The following is a 21,921-nucleotide window of genomic DNA, read 5'->3' on the forward strand; positions in this document are numbered from 1 at the left end:
AAATAGTGTAATTAAAATTTTAAATGAATAATTTTTTTAAAACTTTACAAAAACATCTCTGATAATATTCAAGTGATTTTTTTTGTTTAAAAATAGTTTAGAATCAATTTTAAATTGACCAAAAATAAAAAAAGGGATAAATTTTGGTTCTTTTTAAGTGCTTAATTAACCGAAATAGTTCCTTTAAAAGTCCAGAATTATAAAAGTGGTCATTTATGGATTCAATAAATATTTTCAAGGTTTCATGAAAATTTTAACAAAAAAATATAATTTCAACTTAAATTAGTCAAGAATAAAATAGGAAATTTTAGCTTTTAAGGTTCGAAAAATTGAAAAGAGGTCCTATAATGATTCAAAAATAAAAAAGTAGTCATTTTGGCTTCTTTACTCAATTGTAAGGTTTCATGAAAATTTTTAAAATTTTGAAAAAAAAATTAGTAACACTGATTTTGAATATGGTTATGCTATTTTTAAATATGATCTTAAAAACAATATAATCTTATTCAAAAACAGTATAACTAAATTTAAAAAAATATCAAAATTTCATAAAATTATCTCTGATACCTTATAAAATTTTTTTAATCAAATGAGTCCTTCTAGAATCACTATAAATTGAATAAAAATAAAAAATAGTCTAAATTCAACTTTTTAAAGACTAAAGTTAGTAAAATATATATTTTGGTGATTACAAATATATAAAAATAATCATTTTGGTTTTCTAAAGTTATTTTCAAAGTTTTCTTAAAATTTTAGAATATTTAGATTTTATTGTTTATTTAAAATTATTTATTATTAATTTTATAATTGTTTTTTAATATTATTATATATTAATTTTTATTTTGAATCGGTTGAGAACGATTAATTGAATGAATTTAGAGAGAAAAATAAGGAATGATTTTCTTAGAAAAAATCCATATTTTAGATATTTCTCAAACAGTATCACGTCTTTTAGTTTTTTTTCTAAAAGTGTACCTCTAATTCAAAAAAAATACTCCAACCATCCAGCTAAATTTTTTTTGCTTCTGATGGTGTTTTTGGCTTATTATAGTATTTTGACCACCACAATAAAAATAACGTAAAAATTTATTTAAAATATTATAAATGAGTTAAATAAAACCAAAACATACTAGAAATCGTTTGATATATTATGATTTAAATAGATACTTACAATAGCTTAAGAATAACATCACTCATATATAAATAAAAAATTAACTTGTTAAAGTATTTTGATCACCATAATAAAAATATTATAAATAATCAAAATAAACTCCTAATCTTAATCAAACAAACTATAATCCTAAAAATATGGTGTCGTGATAGTGTATAAGTAATAACAATCAAAGAGATATGGTGTTTTTCAATAACGTTTATAATGTTTGCAATACCTTAATAAAGATATTGTAAACACTATTAAAAAATTTCATAAATGAGCTAAATAAAAATATTATAATAGTATAAAACTATTAAAAAATAATTAAAAAAATTTTGATGAAATTTTTTTGAAAGGTATTTTGTGTACGTTTAAAATAAAAGATACTATTTGAAAAAAAAGAGGGGTATCGATTAGAAAATACCGAAAATATAAGTTTTTTTGTTGTGAAATATCCAACAAAAAGAAAATTTTTTGAAAGGTATTTTGTGTACGTTTAAAATAAAAGATACTATTTGAAAAAAAAGAGGGGTGTATCGATTAGAAAATACCGAAAATATAAGTTTTTTTGTTGTGAAATATCCAACAAAAAAAAAAGAAGCGACGGTTTGAAAGGAAAATAAAAAAAGTAACATTAGGAATTTTCTTTTAAGAAAATCACTCTATAGATATATACATCAGACTATATATCCATTCCGAAAAATTTTCAATGGCTATGTGGTCTCCGTTTAGCAATCACCAAATATACACCCATCACACAATGGCAATCCTCGTTCGCAGACACAGTATCGACTTCGAGATATTTCTGCCCGGTAGCTTTCCCCACCTTTATGCGTCTCGCATGCGTCTTCTCCAGTGCTGCTAAATCCCAAAACCCAATCAAAACCCTTTTCCGCCGTCACCGCTCCCTCGCGGTCTCCGCCTTGCCCATCATGGCTGACTCCGAGGAGTCGCTCCGCCGAGCTCTTTCCGAGAAACAGGCCGCCGTCGACGCCCAGGCCGAGGCCGTACGGGCACTCAAGGCACGGCCCGCATCCGCCCCGTCCGAGATCGACGCCGCCGTTGAGGCCCTCAAGGCCCTCAAAGTGGAGGCCGCCGCCGCCGCCAGGCGCCTCCAGGCCGCTGTCAGCAGAAATGGCGACGGATCCACTGCCGGCAGTAGGGAGGCCTTCCGCCAGGCCGTCGTCAACACGCTCGAGAGGCGGCTCTTTTACATCCCATCCTTCAAGATCTACCGCGGGGTCGCTGGGCTCTATGACTACGGCCCTCCTGGCTGTGCAGTCAAGTCTAACGTCCTCGCCTTCTGGCGTCAGGTAAACGCTTGATCGTTTCTTCAATTGCCTAGGATTCTTTTTTCGATATCTGTGAATTGAGCATTTTAAGGCCGTGTTTTAGCATTCTAACCAAAATGCTAGAAGAAAAGTAACAATATATATTAGTTCGTCTTTTGTTCTTGTGACACTTGATGCATTCACTGAACCCCCTTCTTGAAGTTAATATATTTTGTATTACGCTCTCGATTGCGTAACTTTTATATTGACTCATTAATTTAAAATTATTTGTTTCTTGTTTCTCTTTTTCCCCCCCTTTTTATTCACTCAAGGCACATGGTGTGCTGAATTTTCTTTTGCTTCTTTTGTTACAGCATTTTGTCCTAGAGGAGAACATGCTGGAGGTTGATTGTCCCTGTGTCACTCCTGAAATTGTTCTCAAGGCATCTGGTCATGTTGATAAGTTCACTGATCTAATGGTGAAGGATGAGAAGACAGGTACTTGCTATCGAGCTGACCACCTACTTAAAGACTATTGCAAAGAGAAGCTCGAGAAGGATCTTACATTGTCAGCTGAGAAGGCTGCGGAGCTTAAGCATATACTAGCTGTGTTGGACGACCTTTCTGCTGATGAAGTGGGTGCCAAGATTAAGGAATATGGTATAGCAGCTCCGGACACCAAGAACCCACTGTCTGATCCTTACCCCTTTAATCTCATGTTTCAGACTTCCATCGGCCCATCTGGCTTGAGCCCTGGGTGGGATATTTCGCACAGCCCTACCAGATATGTGACTAGTTTTAGTTATCAGCAACTGGTGTTTCAGATGTTGTAAATTTCTTATTGTGTGGTTATAGGTATATGAGGCCAGAGACGGCACAAGGTATCTTCGTGAATTTTAAAGACTTGTATTATTACAATGGCAACAAGCTTCCATTTGCAGCAGCTCAAATAGGCCAAGCCTTTAGAAATGAGGTACGGTTCCATTGATCAGTATCTGATATATTATTTTGATGCTATGCACAGTCTTAGCTGCATTCAATTTTTTATGATATATACTGATAGTGTTAATTTGTGATATTACCATGACTCCAAAATTGAACCTAATTCAGTCAGATTTAGTTGAGGGGTCAAGTTTGTTTCTAGTTGTGTTTATGTTCTCTAGTCAAAGTTAAGAACTAAGAGTCCAAGAGTATAATTTTTATTTTGAATATTTCCATTTATATTTTTGAGCATTTAGGAAGAATTTTTTGATGAGATTTGAGTCTGCTTATGATAGTTTAGATCGACAAGATTACATACTTCTAAACGGATATTTTTAAGATGTATTTGCAATGTGATTATTTTTGTTAGAATTTTATTAGATAAAGATTTCTTATCATTTTAGTTAGCATAGGGCTTATGTTGACTAAAAGTTCAATCATGAGTCTTGTGACCTTAAATGTTAATTTATGGATTAATGAAAATAATGAGTTTTCATTCTTGGTTGTCACTCTTCGTCTTGATTATTTCAGCCTTCATACGTGTCTTTTCTTAAATTCTCCTACCTCCCTCTCTCTTCACTTTCATCCTTCTACCATTGTCTTCTACCTCCTTTTCGTTTTTTCACTCTTTCTATCTATATTTGTGCTAACACCAAAATGATAGTGGAGCAGGTTTCCATAATGTATATGACATGTCATGATGATGCATAGTGGGAGTGATTAATGCAACTGATGGAAATAATCAACCTAGCAACCATACACCCCGATAGCTAAAGAGCTATGATACATATGGAATGCAAATTGACACCCTTCAACAAAATAAAACAAGACGAATCGTTCAAGATTGAAGGAAAAATATTCTAATCACTTTATCAATGAAAAATTGATGAAATAATTAGAACAACACTTTGATTTCCTTAAAACGTCACAAACTATGAAGTTTGATAAGTTGAAAGGAAAAACAAAGATTTTTGGGTTTTGAATGCCACAAGCAGAAAAACTTGATAAGTTCCAAAAGTTCATGCAAGAACTTAAAAACAAAACACTCAACAGTGTTGAAAGATGATTATATTTCTTAATTGCTTCCTTACAAAAGGAGTCAGCCTTGTTTATATAGTACAAGATCAAGTACAAAGGGAATGAATCTATTAAATACATTAAATGACATTTATATTCCTAATTCATGAATGTAGATCAGTCATGAATCTGCCGTGAATTGATTTGAATGATTATTTATGAATGAGCCTAAAATTCCTAATATAGTCCAATATAGCTGAATGACCTTTATTCTTCAAAATGGGCAAAAATTTCATCCTTTTCACAAAGTTGGACTTTCTCTTCATGATTTGGACTTATTTGTATCATGTTGATCATTTTAAGTTGGACTTTCCTTGTTTTCTCTCCCCTTGTGTTTCCCAATACTCTCATTTTTACTACTCACTCACTTGCTCCCTCCGCAAAGTTTTGGTTAATGAAGACTCAAGCTCCTTATATTGTTGTTTTATGCGCATTTGATTTAAAAAAATTATCTTTGGAGGCAAAGGTCCAAGTTGATATTTCTGTCCATCCATGATCAAAGAATAACGGTTCTTGAACCCATCATGTATTATCCTTCGATCACATTATCAAGGTCTCCCCAACAACATATGACCAGCATACTTAGGTATCACATCACACTAAACTTCATCCTTATATCTACGGATCTACCAATTGAAAAAGAAACTAAAACTTGTCGATACCTTTACCATACCACTATCATTCAACCATTGTAACTTGTAAGGTTTTGGATGTATGGTAGTAGATAATTTTACTTTCTCGAAGAGCCAGGTGCTTGCCACATTTGTACAACTTCCACTATCAACAATCACATTACACAACTTGTTAGCAATCAAACAATGAGTATGAAACAGATTTTAACGTTGTTCACCATGTTCATCATTTTTATTTTGCAAACTAAGTGTGCGTTGAACAACTATATTTTCACTTTTAGCATACTCTACATCACTAGCATCCTCTGGAATGTCATCATCATCCTCTCTCTTACTTTCAGATTACACAATTCCATCCCTCATGATCATAACTCTCTTATTAGGATATTCACGTGTCACATGTCTATACCCAAGGCACTTAAAACACTTAATGCCTCTAGTTTGATTAGGTTGATTCTCACCTTAACCCTTGCTGCCTGATTTATTTCTGCCTTTAGTTTCGTCAATTTTAGGCTTAACAATGTGTTTATCATCCCTTTTACTCAAATTCGGTTTCCAAGAAGAAGAAGAACCCGAATAAGGTTTCGAATCATACCTTGTGCCTTTTCTTTTGAGTTATCTCTCAATCTTCATGGCCACATTCACCATGTCCTCAATCTCCACAGAATGTTGCAACTTTGCAAGATTAACAATGTTCTTGTTTAATCCACTCAGGAATCGGGCCATGGTGGCCTCACGGTCTTCCTCCACATTAGCCCTTATCATGACTATCTCATCTCTTTATGATATTCATCAACACTCATCGAACCTAGTGTCAAAGTTTGCAGTTGTTGATGCAAATCCCTATAGTAATGGCTAGGGACAAATCTCCTCATAATTTGTTTCATCTCCAACCAAGTCTCCATGGGCCTTTTACCATTTCTACGCCCGTCTTTACATAATTGATCCCACCAAATAATAGCATAATAATAAAATTCAACAGTGGCTAATTTTACCTTTTTCTCTTCGGAGTAGTTGTGACATTCAAATATCAGCTCCACTTTTCGTTCTCACTCCAAATAGGCATCTGGATTATTCTTCCCTTGAAAAGGAGGAATTTTTATTTTGATGCTGCCTATGTTTCTATCCACACCATCAAAACGTCTTCTTCTAGTTTGTCTCCTAGGATTAACATCTTGACCAATTAGAGTAACTTGGTCATCATCTATGTCATCACCACCATCATATTCATCATTGACAAAGGTTGGTTGTCTCTCACGCTGTGATTCACCTTACAATCTATTAATTGCATCATCATGCCTTTCTAGATGATCTCTTACATCTCCTATCACTTTGAACATACGTTCAAATTGCTGCTGCATTGCTTGAACCAAAAGATCATTTGATGAAGAGCTCATTTTTTTTATCTTTAGACATGTTTACAACTTGAAAATCAAAGTTAGAATAGCCTCACCAACACTCCCTCACGTGTTTCACTCTAGATTTGATTCACTCCACTCGTGTTTTACATAATTTTTGGCTTTTCTCGATACTAATCTCACGACTCTTGCCTTTTACCTCTTGTTTTATTCTTTGAGTTCTTAGAATAACTAAGGTACCTAAATAAACAATTCAGATTATGGCAATTCAAAGATAGTGAAATTGGGCAGGTTTAAAAGCAAACAAAAGGTAGGCCAATTTAAAAGTGTGTGTAATACACTTCAATCATAAGTGAAGATTATAATTCAAATATCAGTTGAACAAAAAAAATTTTTTTGGAATGAAGAAAGCTTCCAAATCGAAACAAGAATTCAAATGAACAAAGATAGAATTCTGTAATTTGCAAGAATTCCTTGAATCTGCAAATTTTTTTTTAATTCTGATCTCTTTCTTTTTTTTTTGACCTTTGATTTTCCCTCTTTTTGTTTTTGACCTTTGATTTTCTCTCTTTTTTTTTGACTTTTTGATTTTTTTTAATACTATAAAGTGCGGATATACAAAGAAGAATAGTAATAACACAAGAAGCATAACAATGAATATGAAGGAAGAACAACAATTATAGATATAGTGCAAAAAGAAGAAGAGAAAAGGGAAATATAAAGATAGCAAATAAATAGATATGCAAACCTCAAACTTGAGCTGAGCTCTAATACTAAATAATGGAAATCATCAACTTAGCACCCATACACCCCGATAGCTAAATAGTTATGATACATATAGAATGCAAATTAACACTCTTCAACGAATTGAAACAAGACAGATCGTTCAAGATTGAAGGAAAACTATTCTAATCACTTTATTAATGAAAAATTGATGAAATAATTAGAACAACACTTTGATTCCCTTAAAATATCACAAACTACGAAGTTTGATAAGTTGAAAGGAAAAGAAAAAATTTTTAGGTTTTGAATGTCACAAGCAGAAAAGCTTAATAAGTTTCAAAGTTCATGCGAGAACTTAAAAACAAAATACTCACCAGTGTTGAAAGATGATTATACTTCTCAATTGCCTCATTACAAAGGGAGTCAGCCTTGTTTATATAGTACAAAGGCTAAGTACAAAGGAAATGAATCCATTAAATACATTAAATGACATTCATATTCCTAATTCATGAATGTAGATCGCTCATGAATCTGCTTTAAATTGATTTGAATGATTATTCATGAATAAGCCCACAATTCCTAATATGGTCCAATATGGCTGAATGACCTTTATTCTTCAAAATGAACTTGAGCTGAACTCTGATACCAAATGATGGAAATCATCAACTTGGCAACTATACACCCCGATGGCTAAATAGTTATGATACATATGAAATGCAAATTAACACTCTCCAACGAATTGAAACAAGACAGATCGTTCAAGATTGAAGGAAAACTATTCTAATCACTTTATCAATGAAAAATTGATGAAATAATTAGAACAACACTTTGATTCCCTTAAAATATCACAAACTACGAAGTTTAATAAGTTGAAAGGAAAAGCAAAAATTTTTGGGTCTTGAACGTCACAACCATAAAAGCTTGATAAGTTTCAAAGTTCATGCAAGGACTTAAAAACAAAACACTCACTAGTGTTGAAAGATGATTATATTTCTCAATTGCCTCATTACAAAGGGAGTCAGCCTTGTTTATATAGTACAAAGGAAATAAATCCATTAAATACATTAAATGACATTCATATTCCTAATTCATGAATATAGATCACTCATGAATCTGCTTTGAATTGATTTGAATGATTATTCATGAATAAACCCACAATTCATATTTCCTAATATAGTCCAATATGATTGAATGACCTTTATTCTTTAAAATGGGCTAAAAATTCATCCTTCTCTCAAATTTGGACTTTCTCTTCATGATTTGGATTTATTTGAATCATGTTGATCATTTTAGGTTCTTTTTGCATCCATAGAACCTTGAACGAGTCTTGACCAGTTTGTTCTTTCCAAATGCCTTCCAATAAATAAGTTAAGGCTTCTTTCATCCTTTTAGCTTTAGTTCTTGTCATTGGTCCTCCATGAATAGTTAAAGGATTTTTGACAGAATTATGATAAACTTGATGATTCATATCAGCAATCATGGGTTCAGGATCAGATTTTGTTTGGTTAGGTTTAGTTTAGTGAGACAAAATTAAGGCTCCAATTTTTTTTTGATTTTGGGTATTTTGTTTGGATTTTTAGGCATATTTCCATAAGGATGTATTGATGATATTTAAGTCTGTTTTTTGTTAGTTTATATTAAATAGATTTAAAAAATCCAAGGTGATGTTTAAATTCATTGTGTCTAGAGGTTATTAGGTGTAGGAAGAATTCTCAATGTGACAAAATTTATTAGATAGGGTTGTTTATTTTCTAATATTTTTTCTTACTGTAGGTTTTAAGTAAACTACAAATATATGAGGATCAATCATGAGTCTCATAGCAAGAATTATAAATTATATTTTTTATTAATAAAAATATTGGGCTTTTGTGAAAGCCATGTGGGTTGGTCATCTTTTTTTCTTATCGTAATTATTTCATTCTTCCATCCTTTGTTTTCTTTACCGAAGTCTTCTAAACCTCACCCTTCACTCGCTTTATGGCTTTATAGCAATTCTCACTAACTTATTTAAGAGATTTGTTTGAATCTAACCTCTCGTTTTCCTGCCAGGTCTCTTTACCTCCTTCATCCTTTTACCCTCTCTATTCTATTTGTATGTCTTTTTTGGACTTTCTACCTTCTTTCTTTCTCTGTGATAATAGTTATTTTTTTTCCAACTTTTGTCTTCTTACAATCTTAAGTATCCTAGCCCTCTCACCTTTTTACTCTACATTTTTATAGCCATAATCATATATATTTGTTGCTATAGTCTGTTATTTTAGGCCGGTGATGGATGTCATATCAAAATTGAAGGCAGGTTTGAATTTTTGCATCATTTCTAATAAAATCAAGTTTGAAAATCATTGGAAAAATGAATATTGTCATATACCTGTATCTGTCTATTTTAAAATTTATTCTTAGTCTTTTATATTTTCATTCTACTTCTAGCCTTATTTTTATTTTAATTTTTTTCTTTACACCAACTAATAATGGTCTCAAGTGATTGTAACCTTGAGTAAACTACATTCTACCATGATATCTAAAATGAACACGAAACTAAGAAAATTTAAAAATCTCGAGGATGAGCTTTGCACATCAGAAGCAAATTGATGCATCCCAGTGTATGCAGTCACATTTTTTATATTTTTTGGGTTCAGATTAGTGTTTTAATGGATTCTGAAATATTTTCATTAATTCTGAAATGTTGAATTTGTTAGAATAACCTTTTACTCATCATAGGTTTTGTATTTTGATGATTATATCTTATTTATAGCAACTTAGATGTGTTTTTTTCAATTGGGAGAAGATAAGGTAGAGTTCTTATCTTAGTCAGACATAGTAGTTGTTTACTAGTTAGCTTATAGAGTGTTAAACATGCATGACAATGAGATAATAGTTCTTCAATTATAAGTTTTTCTCCTTTTTCCTGTCTTCTTTCTATCTATGATGGATATTTCCTCTTGTTTTTCCAACAAACAGATTTCTATTGCCTTGCCTTTTGACTTTCTTTATGGCTATCCAACCTTAATTATTCTATTGATTTAGTTATTTGTTTCTTTTGTTTGTTATTTTAGATTGGTGATGGTTGTTATATCAAACTAGAGTGTTTTTCTTTTGCAAATGTTTTAAATTCTCATTGTAACATGGTCTAGTACATTTTCATTAGATAGATAGTTATCTTAGGGCTTAAGTCACATCTTTGTTTATCGATCCTGTCCATCTATTTCATCCCATGTTTAGCCTCTGACATCCCTACCAAAGACTTCTGCTTCATCCTTGCTTTCTTACCTTTGTTTTCTGCCCCTTTTTTCACTCCCTTTATCCTCTTTGTGCTACTTACATCAGTTTTGCATGTATCATGGAGGTGCCAATTTTGTACCTAACGAGTCATTCTTTAGTAATTTCCTTCTTTTCGTGCTTCAGTTTTCCAAGTTTGACTAATTCTAGAGTTCAAGGTTCTAGGTTTTATGCATGAGAGTGATGAGTTTGATGTTGAAACATTTAGTTCACTTGCCTGTATGCTAAATGGTCCAGTATATAACCTGATTGATGTTATGGTTAAAAACTGTCTCAGTATTTGAGATTGGGCAATACTAGTTTTCATTGTGTTTTCTTGTGAATTGAATCTTACAAGCATCTTTGGAAAAATAAATTGTGTCGATTACATGAGTATCTTGTGGAAAAATATAAGTCTGCTACTGAGATATCATGGCTCTTTAAGGTTTTCTGGCAGAGGCATATTGAGCATGGCGCACATCTCAAGATAGATCAGCTTTAAAATTTTACTTGGATCAGATAGGGGAAACAAAAATATATTTTCTTTCTCTTGTTTGCTTTTATAATTTCTTGCAAAACAATGCTACCACTCACACATACATTACCTTGTTCTTGACATTTAATGTCCACACAATCTTTTAGCAGGAGGATAATGACTCTTGCTAATAGAAGGGAGATTGATCCAATCACTGGTACATGGGGAAGAACTAAGCTTGAAACATTTCAGTAACAACTATTTGTGTTTCATGATGTGCAAAGGAACAAAGAGAATGATAGCATCTATACTTATTAGTTTGTTATTTTACTTGCAATTGCTAGTTACCAACATATATAGTTAAGGTTGAGTTGAAACCATGAATGAGAAATTTTAGGTTGAACGTATTGGTGTATTGCATGCATAGTATAGTTGACAAGGAATTAGGAATTGCTTTTATTGGCTCCCACTCTCTTAAATAAACTGTGCTGCTGTATATGATCTTAGTCCAAGCCCTATATGATGGCTGTTCGTATCATTGAGGTTGCTAATGTTATTCTCTCCTGCTTCCTGCTGTATCTTTGGCATGCAGATTTCACCACGCCAAGGTCTTCTGCGAGTTCGTGAATTTACATTAGCAGAGATTGAACACTTTGTGGATCCAGAGGACAAGACCCACCCAAAATTTGTTGATGTTTCTAACTTGGAGTTCTTGATGTTTCCTAGGAAGGAGCAAATGGCAGGTGAATCAGCAAAACCAATGATCCTTGGTGAGGCAATTTCAAAGGTATGTTGGTCACCTCTGCTTCACTTCTTTCCTACATATACTTCTATCGTGCTTTCTACAATGAGGCCTTTTGTCTTTGAAAAAATAAGCAATTTTTTTCTCCACTAATTTGTAGAACTTGTACATCAGGGAACTGTCAACAATGAAACACTTGGCTACTTTATAGGACGGGTGTATCTCTTTTTGGCTTGCCTCGGGATAGATAAAGATCGATTACGCTTCAGGCAGCATTTGCCAAATGAGATGGCTCACTATGCTGCTGACTGTTGGGATGCAGAGATAGAATGCTCTTATGGTTGGATTGAATGTGTTGGAATTGCTGATAGATCTGCTTATGATTTACGGGCTCATTCAGTGAGTAGCATGAACTTTATCATTATTATTAAGTTCACAGTGTGTGTGATAAGCCGGTTGTATACTCTTAAAGCAATTTAGAAGTAGAAAACATTGAGAATCAACTCTTACAAGATAATTTCTTATCCACAACAACATATTGTCACAAACTTAGCAGGTTTTGCCTAAGTTGTGTGGTATTTTTGCGTATTTGTTCGCAAAGGTCAGTCTCCCCGAAATCTCCTATGGTCCCTTAGGACCTACAAAAGAGAAAACGAATTAGAGAAAGCGTTTTCCTTGGGATCCATAAGCAACTATTTTAGCAAACACTTCATAGCCAATATAAATTACAAACAGACTTCAGAAGCTCTGAACGGTCGCGCAACAAAGAGCCCAAAATGGTCCACTACATACCGAAACATCCATAAGTGTCCATATGATATAATCTTCGTTTACAAGCCTAAAGCGACTACCAAAGCCAACAAAAAAGGAGCTGCTAAGCCTACTTTCAACTCTCTACATGCCTTGCAAAGCATGAACAAAATTGAAAGACATGGACATACATGAGTATTATATCAAACACCCCGTTTATAATTTTATCCATGACATTTTGGAATCATCTTTTTTATTTCATTTTACACATTGTACATGCTAACTACTTCTCACATAAGTGGTCTTTCTATTTGCCTTTCTCCGAAACTAAATTCTAATTCTCCTATTTACTTGTGTTGTTAATCATCTGCTGTCTACCTTTTTAGTGTTGATTAATTTTCTACATGCATTCTGTATCAAAGGTGCTTGCTATTTGTATTATACAAGTAATCGAATGGAGTGAGTGATAAGCTCATTGTATACTCTTAAAGCAATTTAGAAGTAGAAAACACTAAGAATCAACTCTTACGGGATAATGTCTTATCCAATCCAACTTATGAAATCATCTTTTTAATTTCATTTCACACATTGTACATGCTGATTGCTTCTCACATAAAGGGTCTTTCTATTTGCCTTTTTTGGAAACCAAATTCTAATTTTCCCATTTTCTTATGTTGTTAATCATCTGCTGTCTACCTTCCTTATTAGTGTTGATTAATATTTTTGGTGTATTCTGTATCAAATGTTCTTGCTCTTTGTATCGTACCAGTGATCAAATGGAAAACATCTTGGTGACATTGAACTTACACAAACCTCTGTGGTTAACAGGAGAAAAGTGGTGTCGCTCTGGTTGCTCATGAAAAGTTTTCAGAATCCAGAGAGGTGGAGGTAGGCTCTTCTTCTTTACAGTCCTTATTCTTTTCTATCTATTCTTTGTTGTCAGAATTTGACTCCTGGGTGGTCTGGACAGCTTCTTCAGAAGTTCTGCTTTCAGAAGTTGTATATGATTATTATTCCTGCTTTTAAATAATGTTTCTGGTGCTTTATGAATATAGAAATTAGTTATTGTGCCATCAAAGAAAGAACTTGGTCTTGCATTTAAGGGCAACCAAAAGATGGTAGTTGAAGCATTAGAGGTAAGCTTGAAAATTTAACATGCTGCAAGAAGTTCTTTTAATGATGACCATTATTCATGTTATTGTTCTTGCCTAAACATCTATGATAGGCCATGAGTGAAAAAGAGGCACTGAAAATGAGAGCATCTTTGGAATCTAAAGGAGAGGTGGACTTCCATGTGTGCACTCTTGGAAAAGCTGTTGTCATAACCAAAAATATGGTGTCAATTAGCATCGAGAAGAAGAAAGAACATCAACGGGTTTTCACACCCTCAGTTATTGAGCCATCTTTTGGAATCGGAAGAATAATTTATTGCCTTTTTGAGCATTCTTTCTACACCCGACCGAGCAAGTCAGAGGATGAACAACTGAATGTGTTCCGTTTTCCTCCTCTTGTGGCTCCCATTAAGTGCACTGTTTTCCCACTGATCAAGACACAGAAATTTGATGATGTGGCTAAAATCATAGCAAGGTCACTCACAGCAGCTGGGATTTCTCATATTATAGATATCACAGGTATGATTGTAGAAATGAGAGTTATTATGTTTAGTCTACCATAGACAAAGATTTTATTAATTCTCTTTTGAAAATTGATTAGGTGGTTCATTTTCTATATTCACTTGATTAAAAATGCCACTTTATATATCAATTATATTGTAAAATGTTTCTGACAGCTTTTCCATTTTTTAGATGGTGATTACAATGTAAGACAATTAGTAATCTATTTGTGCTCTTTTGTATGTGTGCTTTCTCAGCTAGCTGTGTGATTGGACTGATCATATGCATAGAACAAACTTATCTACATCTGATTTTTCACAATGATATATCTTCTGATGTGTGGACCTGGACCTGAAAGAATCTGATAATTAGATTTTCATGATTTTGCTGGGATATCTGCAGGGACATCAATAGGAAAGCGGTATGCCAGGACAGATGAGATTGGTGTACCCTTTGCCATAACTGTTGATTCAACCAATAGCGTGACCATCCGGGAAAGGGACAGCAAGGAGCAGATCCGTGTAAGCATCGATGAGGTGGCTAAAGTTGTGAAAGAGGTGACAGATGGGCAAAGTACATGGGCTGATATTATGTGGAGGTATCCAGCACATGCTGCATCACTTGTGGATGAAGAATAAAACTTTTACGAAGTTAATACCCATCAGCCTTGTTGAAATTTGAAGTATTTGGCTTTTACAACATAGACGTTTCGTTCCCCCAAGGGATATGAAACTTCATTATGCATGATAAACATTTGATACTATAATGACAAATTTTGTTCTCATCATATGCATCCTTGCAAAGTTTTCCCTGGTGAGAATTTGAATTTACAGGTAATGTTGCTCTGCCAACTACTAGAAGGTTAATTCCAAACAGCAAATTCTAGAATTACATTATGATGCAAGGGTACTCAGGTTGAACACTCTGTATCAGCCAATTTTTGGCTGTAATCCATGGGGTCGTGTGATTGGATAAAAATCAAGAGATAAAGATGAAGATCTAATTGCAAATTCTTGATCAATTGTACGCTTATCCAAGGGCCAAAACAATCATGGCTTTGGTTATCTCGTGTATTATTGTGTTCCACGTTTTTAATTTTAAATAACGCTAGATATGTATTGGTACACGGATCGATAGCCATCGGGCGGAACGATTGGTCGAAATTTCGAACTATAACAGTGTTTCAATGGTCAAATTAATCATTGAAACTCTTTCTCATGGGTTTTTAAACCTATCCTCCTCTTTATTTCACTTTATTTCACTCTCTCACTCTTAAACAATTTTTTTTCTCACATTTGCACTCGAGACTAATTTATAAGGATCAAGAGAAAAAACTTTTTAATCAAGAGGTATGCATTCTCTTTAATTAGAGAGTAACAAAAATATTTAATATTATATTTAGTGTATTTAATATTGATTAATTCGAAATTAGACGCTTGATAAGTCTAATGTTTATATTTTATGTATATTAAATATTGAAAGATATTTATGATGGTAAAATAAGTTTAATTAGGTTTTATTAAAGTTATTTAATACTATAATTAGTGATTTTAATGATGATTTAATCGAATGATTGATTTTGGATTAATTCAATATCTTTAATACGTGTTTGACAATGTTTAAAGAGGAGTAATTAAAGGATAATTAACTATGTTAATCATATAATTAGTATATTTAATGATGATTTCATGTATATTAGATCAAAATTACTTATTTATTGTTTCTTTTATATGTTTCACATATTTATAATAGTAAAATATATTTTATTATAGTTATTTAATTCTACGATTAGTTATTTTATTAATGATTTAATCAAAATTTGATCGATTTTAAGTCAATTCAATATCTTTAATACTTATTAAAATATTTGACATGGTGTCGAAAGAGAAATAATTAATAGATAATTAACCATATTAATTATGTGATTTGTATATTTAATGATAATTTTATCATAATTTGATGTATATTGGATCAAAATAACATATTTAATATTTTTCTTTTATATTTCACATATTTATGATGATAAAATAGGATTAGTTATATTTTAATAAAATTATTTAATGCTACGATTAGTGATTTTTGATCAATATTAGGTCAATTCAATATGCTTATACTTTATAGCTTATTTAATTTAAATTTGGTAGGATCATAACACCAAAGGAACAACTATATGATGATCTATGAGTTCATACCCGAAAAATAGATGAGAATCGTTATTATTGGCAATGCATTTATTGTGACTACATTAATAAGAATAAAGGAATAACTCGGGTGAAGATGCATTTGGCCAACGAATATCCCGATATTGTAAAATGCAAAAAGGTTCTGATAGAGATTCGTAAATTATTTCAAAGCAACCTACAACAAACAAAGGAAGATACATTAAAAAAGAAGACAAGAGTTGAGGAAGAATAACTGTAGGGCTACGCAGGAACTAATTTATGATCAATATAAAGGTCACGACAATGAAGTTGACCCTAATCTCATAATTGGAATTTGTGCATCATTGGAGTATCAGTATATGGTCGATGAAGCAATAAGGCATCAACGACCTGACTCACAATTGGAATATGGTAGTGGCAGTAAAATCCAGAGGTTTGAGGCAACCAATTACTACTTCTCAATTAGGTCGAACTAGTAGCATAAGACATGGTGGATATCGTGGTTTTATGAGAGGTGTACACTAGATATTATTGATATTGATCCGCAAACCTATCCCCTATAAACAACAAAACAAACATAGATTGATGATGCATATATAAAAGAAAAGAAACGAGATATTGGGAAGACAATTTCAAAATGGTTCAATTTCCTTCGGATTCTAGCCAATAAAATCTAAGGTCCATATTATCAGAGCATGGTTTCATCTATTCAAAAGTCCAACATAAGGATTTAACCTCCAACACCAAGGGAGATTCATAGAGTGTACTTAGATAAGGAGGTGGTAGAACTGAAGGATTGAATCAAATTCTTCAAGAGGCAATAGGATGAATATGGGGTGACATTGATGTGTGATAACTGGATAGGACCAATAAAAATGAGTATCATTAACTTTCTTATTTATTACAACAGAATAGTGGTATTTCATAAGTCAGTCAATGCTTTTGAAAAGATTCAAGATATAGACTACATTGAGAGCTTGATGGACATCATCGTAGAGGAGATCATATAATAATATATTATCCATATAATAATATATTATCCAAATAATAATCGATAATAGAACAAATTTTAAGAAGGTCGATTTGCAATTGATGAAAAAAAGAAAAACATTATTTTGGACTCTATATGCAGCTCATTACATAAATATAATGCCAAAGGATATTGATGAGTTGGATATGATCAAGAATTATGTAGCTCAAGCATAATCAATTATAAAGTTTATATATAATTATCATTGGGTCCACTCTTTAATGTAAAAGTATGTAAACGGTGAAATGCTCTGACCTGGAGTCACTCGGTTTGCTACCAATTTTATTTCATTAAAGTTATTACAACAAAAAAAGGCATAGCTTGAAAGCAATGATCACCTCATAAGAGTGGTTTGATTCCATATATTCGAGATTGAGCGATTGAAAGAAGATAGAAAAGTCTATTCTTTCCTCTAGATTTTGGGAGATCGCGACTGAAATTAGAAAAGGTGTGGAACCACTTTAAATTGTTCTATATAAGATCAATATGAACAAGCATCGACAATGTCACGCCCCCCTAAATTTAATTCTTATTTAGGAGGTGTGAACCTAACTCAAAATTGATAATATTATAATTCAACAATAATCCAGGATCCAAACTAATATTTGAGGACACTGAAAAATATTCAATCAAATTCACATCCATAAAACCTATGCAGTTTATAATCATATATCACATCACTCGATAATTCACATTTATGGAAACCCAAGCCAACTTAACAAAACATTAACAACACTTACAAATCCACAAGCTAAATAATTTATACAATCAAGACTCCAACCATTTACCACCAATTCACATCATTGTAAACTAAACTTAACATTCCGAAAGTCTAAATAAGAGAGATTTTTTTAACACTTTTACACAATGTATCAATTCAGATTCATTGACAACATTTCATTTCATTTCATTTCATATAAAATGCACTTATACAATAATAACATATCAACCAACAATATTTGCTTACAATTCTGAATAGCTTTCCACTGCCTCAGCACAATACAAACATCTCAAAGTGTGACAAGTTGACCTAAAAGATTTATATAACAACGGAGTGAGCTAAAAATAGCTTAGTAAGTGACAAATATATCCAGAATGAAAATGGACAGTTTCAAACAAATAAGGTATCACAATGCAAGGTAAAATACAAGAACTCTCAAGATACCATCTCATTAGATACATAATCGCAAATGTCATGTCATTCAAAACATATTTGGTTAATAACAAATGGAGCATAGAGTAATTGGAGCATATCAATAGCGAACAAAATGTTCCGGAGTATATCAACAACATATGGAATATTTCGAAGCATAACAATAATAAATGAAACATTTCGGAGCATATCAAAGACGTATGAAATGTTTCGGAGCATATAAATAATAAATGAAATATTTCGGAACATATCAATGATATGTGAAATATTTCAAAGCATATCAACGACATATGAATTATTTAGGAACATATCAAAGAACGAATACGGAACAAAAGCTCAAACGTCGAATTTGATGTTACATTCATATCATTCTCATCCAAAGCACATATAGAAACACATAACCAAAGCTCTGGGTATCATATCAAACACATAGAAGGTGAAGTGGGACCATAACATAATATGGTACATCCATTTCTGAATGACCACCAAACATAAGTCTCCCACGTTTGGGAGCTCCATCCACCCATGTCTGAGTGAAGTCATAGGGGGCCGGCAGAGCATCGCGGGCTCTATGCATAACTTCCTTTACCATTTCTGGCAAAGATTCATAATATCCCATAAACACCAGAGTACAAAAGGATAGTATGAATAATAAAATTAGCACATATTGGAAGCACATACGGAACAATGAAACGTACATGTGCCTTTCGAGTCAATACGATGTAAACATAATCTTTCACAAATGTATTCAGATTTGAAAGGAAATGAAAACAAGAGAATACAAGGATTCCAAGTAATCACATATAGCTCAATTGAAATAAGAAGGTTAGATGAATTCAATGTCCAAGGAAGTGAAACTGGAAGAGGCACATATCGAAAGAAAATGCGGAACAATGGGATATACATATGCCTATATAAGTTGATACGATACAACATAAACTTTACACAATAGGTTTCAAGAATGCAAATAATTTAAGAACAAGAGCATACAAGAATTCAAAGCAGTAATATAAAGCTCAATTGAACAAAGAAAGCTAAATGAAATCAATTTCCAAAGGAATGAAACCGGAATATGCGAAATTGACCAAAGCTCGATTTCTAGCAGAATTCGAGAGGTACATTGGACAAATGATTCAAACTATCAATTGAACTCTAATATACTTAAGAAAGCCATTGTAGAAAGATATTTTAATCTATTTTCAGATAAAATAAGTCTTGTATGAATCGAAGTTTCCAACAAAGAGTTACAATTGATTTAGTAACCAAAGGTCAAAAAACAAAATCATTATTTTGCAGAAAACATAGGGTCAGCTTCAATAGATAACCGGGTAGGCATTTGGACTCTAAATCTTTCAATCTAAGAATCAAAAGAAAGATCTACGAGTCTAGTTTCCAATGAAATAAGTTTTGAATAAATCAAAGTTTCCAATTGAAACTTATAGGCAGTTTAGTATCGAAAGGTTAGAAATTACGATCCCTGTTTTGCAGAATCTGTAGGCTCATTTGAAACAAAAGTTTGGGCAGGCAAACTTATTCCAAATTCTTAAAATAAGCTATCAAAAGAAAGGTTTATGAGTCTATATTCTGATCAAATAAGTTTGGTCCAAATCAGAGGTCAGTGCATGAAGTTATAACCATAATAAGGTAGAAAGGTCAAAATCTCAGAAGTTTCACAGATTCAAATCATTACGTCTAAATAGGAGATATATCAAATATAAGGCTAGAACAATTCAAAGTTTCTCATATTTAAAGTAAATGCAGAGATAAAAATTAGAGTAAAGAAGGATCAGGAGACTTGTATTAGGAAAGATCAGTACACTTACAATAGAAAGGATCGAAATACTTACCTTTTGAAGGTTTTGATCCAAAGATCCGAAGAAGGTGTATGCCCGAATCCTTCTTCTATTTTTCCTCTGTATCCTCTCCCTATTTCATTTTCTACATCTGCTTCTTTTTTTTCCCGGCCACTGCTGCCACTACCACAGTTGCAGTTGCAACAGCAGTCATGATCGCAGCCGCAGCCGCAGCCACCGCCGCATCCCCTTTCACTGTACTACTTCCTTCCTCCCTTCTCTCGTTCCTTCTTTTTCTTTCCTGAAACACAGCTGCCGCAGCCCCTTTCTTCCTCCCTTGCTCTTCTTCCTCTCCTTCTCTCTTCCAGCTGCAGCTGCCATCGCCGCAGCCACAACCCCTTCTTCCCCTTCTCTTCTTCCTCTCCTTCCCTTCTTCCTTCCTCTTCCTCTTTCCCTGCCACAGCCGCAGCCGCAGCTCTCCTTCCTCTCTTCTACCTCACCTTCTTTTCTTCCTCTCCTACTTCTCTTCCAGCTGCAGCTGCCACCGCCGCAGCCCCAGCCTCTTCTTCTTTTCCTTCTCTTCTTTTCCTCTTCTTCCCCTTTCCTCCCCGACGCACAACGCCTCCTCTCCTCTGTTTCCTCCTGCGGGAAACAGTGGTGCCGCAGCCACCTCTTCCCTCTTCTTCTCTTCTTCTCCTCTTCTTCCCTTCTCCTCCCCAACGCCACACACATCCTCTCCTCTGTTTCCTCCTACGGGAAACAGAGGTGTTGCAGCCCTAGCTGCTGCCACCTCTTTCTCCTCTACATCTTCCCTCTCTTCTCCTTCTTCTTCTTCTTTTCTTCTCTTTTTCCGCTTCTTCTCTTCTTCTTCCCTTCTCCTACTCGCCGCCCCACACCTCCTCGCTGCAGCCTTTGCCGCAGCCACTCTTCCTCTTTTTTTCTTCTTCCTCTTCTTCATCTTCTCTTCTTCTCCTCTTCTTCTCCCCAACGCCCCACAGCTTCTCTCTCTGTGGGCGTGGGAAAACAGCGAGCGTGGGAGCCGGTGCGATAAAACCGCCACCCTTTCGCCCTTTCATTTTGTTTTGTTTTGTTTTTTTGTTTTTTTGTTTTTTTGTTTTTTTGTTTTTTTGTTTTTTTTTTTTGCAACGTAACCGTTTAGTCATTAAAATTTAACTTTACAAATAATTTTTTTTTATAAAAATGAGGGATATTACGGATGCTGTATTTTAAATATATGTTGATTTCAACCAGAGAGGAGACTAGAAAAGTATTCAAAGATGATTTTAAGATCGACCAACACGTACAGATCATTAATCGTTGGATTGGAGTTCATATAGATTAAGATATCCATAATACAAGTAAATTCATATTCAGAATAATTTAATTTATTATTTTTTATATAATAAAATTCATACTAATAAAATTATGTCTTGTAGCGTATTATCTAAATTCAACAATTCAATATCGATATGTTTTCGGAACATAAAATGATTTACTAACGGTATTACAAAATGTTATATATCGACTCTTGCTAAACACTACTGATGCTACCGATACTCTTATGGAGAGTCAATTATGTATATATATATATATATATATATATATATATATATATATATGTATATATATGTATGTATATATGTATATATATGTATGTATATATGTATATATATGTATGTATATATGTATATATATGTATGTATATATGTATATATATGTATGTATATGTGTATATATATGTATATATATATGTATG

The 21,921-nt window shown here is 33.2% G+C and overlaps 1 protein-coding gene across 1 annotated transcript; it reads left to right on the forward strand.

The window, feature by feature from the left end:
* Positions 1–1,881: 1,881 nt before the first annotated feature.
* On the forward strand, positions 1,882–14,814 carry LOC103972795 (glycine--tRNA ligase, mitochondrial 1). Its single transcript, XM_009387156.3, has 9 exons — positions 1,882–2,463; positions 2,796–3,178; positions 3,277–3,394; positions 11,515–11,709; positions 11,839–12,063; positions 13,243–13,302; positions 13,470–13,550; positions 13,640–14,045; positions 14,430–14,814. The coding sequence occupies exons 1-9, from the start codon at positions 1,981–1,983 to the stop codon at positions 14,663–14,665; spliced, it is 2,187 nt and encodes a 728-aa protein (XP_009385431.2). The 5' UTR covers positions 1,882–1,980; the 3' UTR covers positions 14,666–14,814.
* The last annotated feature ends 7,107 nt before the right edge of the window (positions 14,815–21,921 follow it).

Source organism: Musa acuminata, chromosome BXJ3-1 (assembly GCF_036884655.1).
Source record: "Musa acuminata AAA Group cultivar baxijiao chromosome BXJ3-1, Cavendish_Baxijiao_AAA, whole genome shotgun sequence".
NCBI classification, from domain to species: Eukaryota; Viridiplantae; Streptophyta; class Magnoliopsida; order Zingiberales; family Musaceae; genus Musa; species Musa acuminata.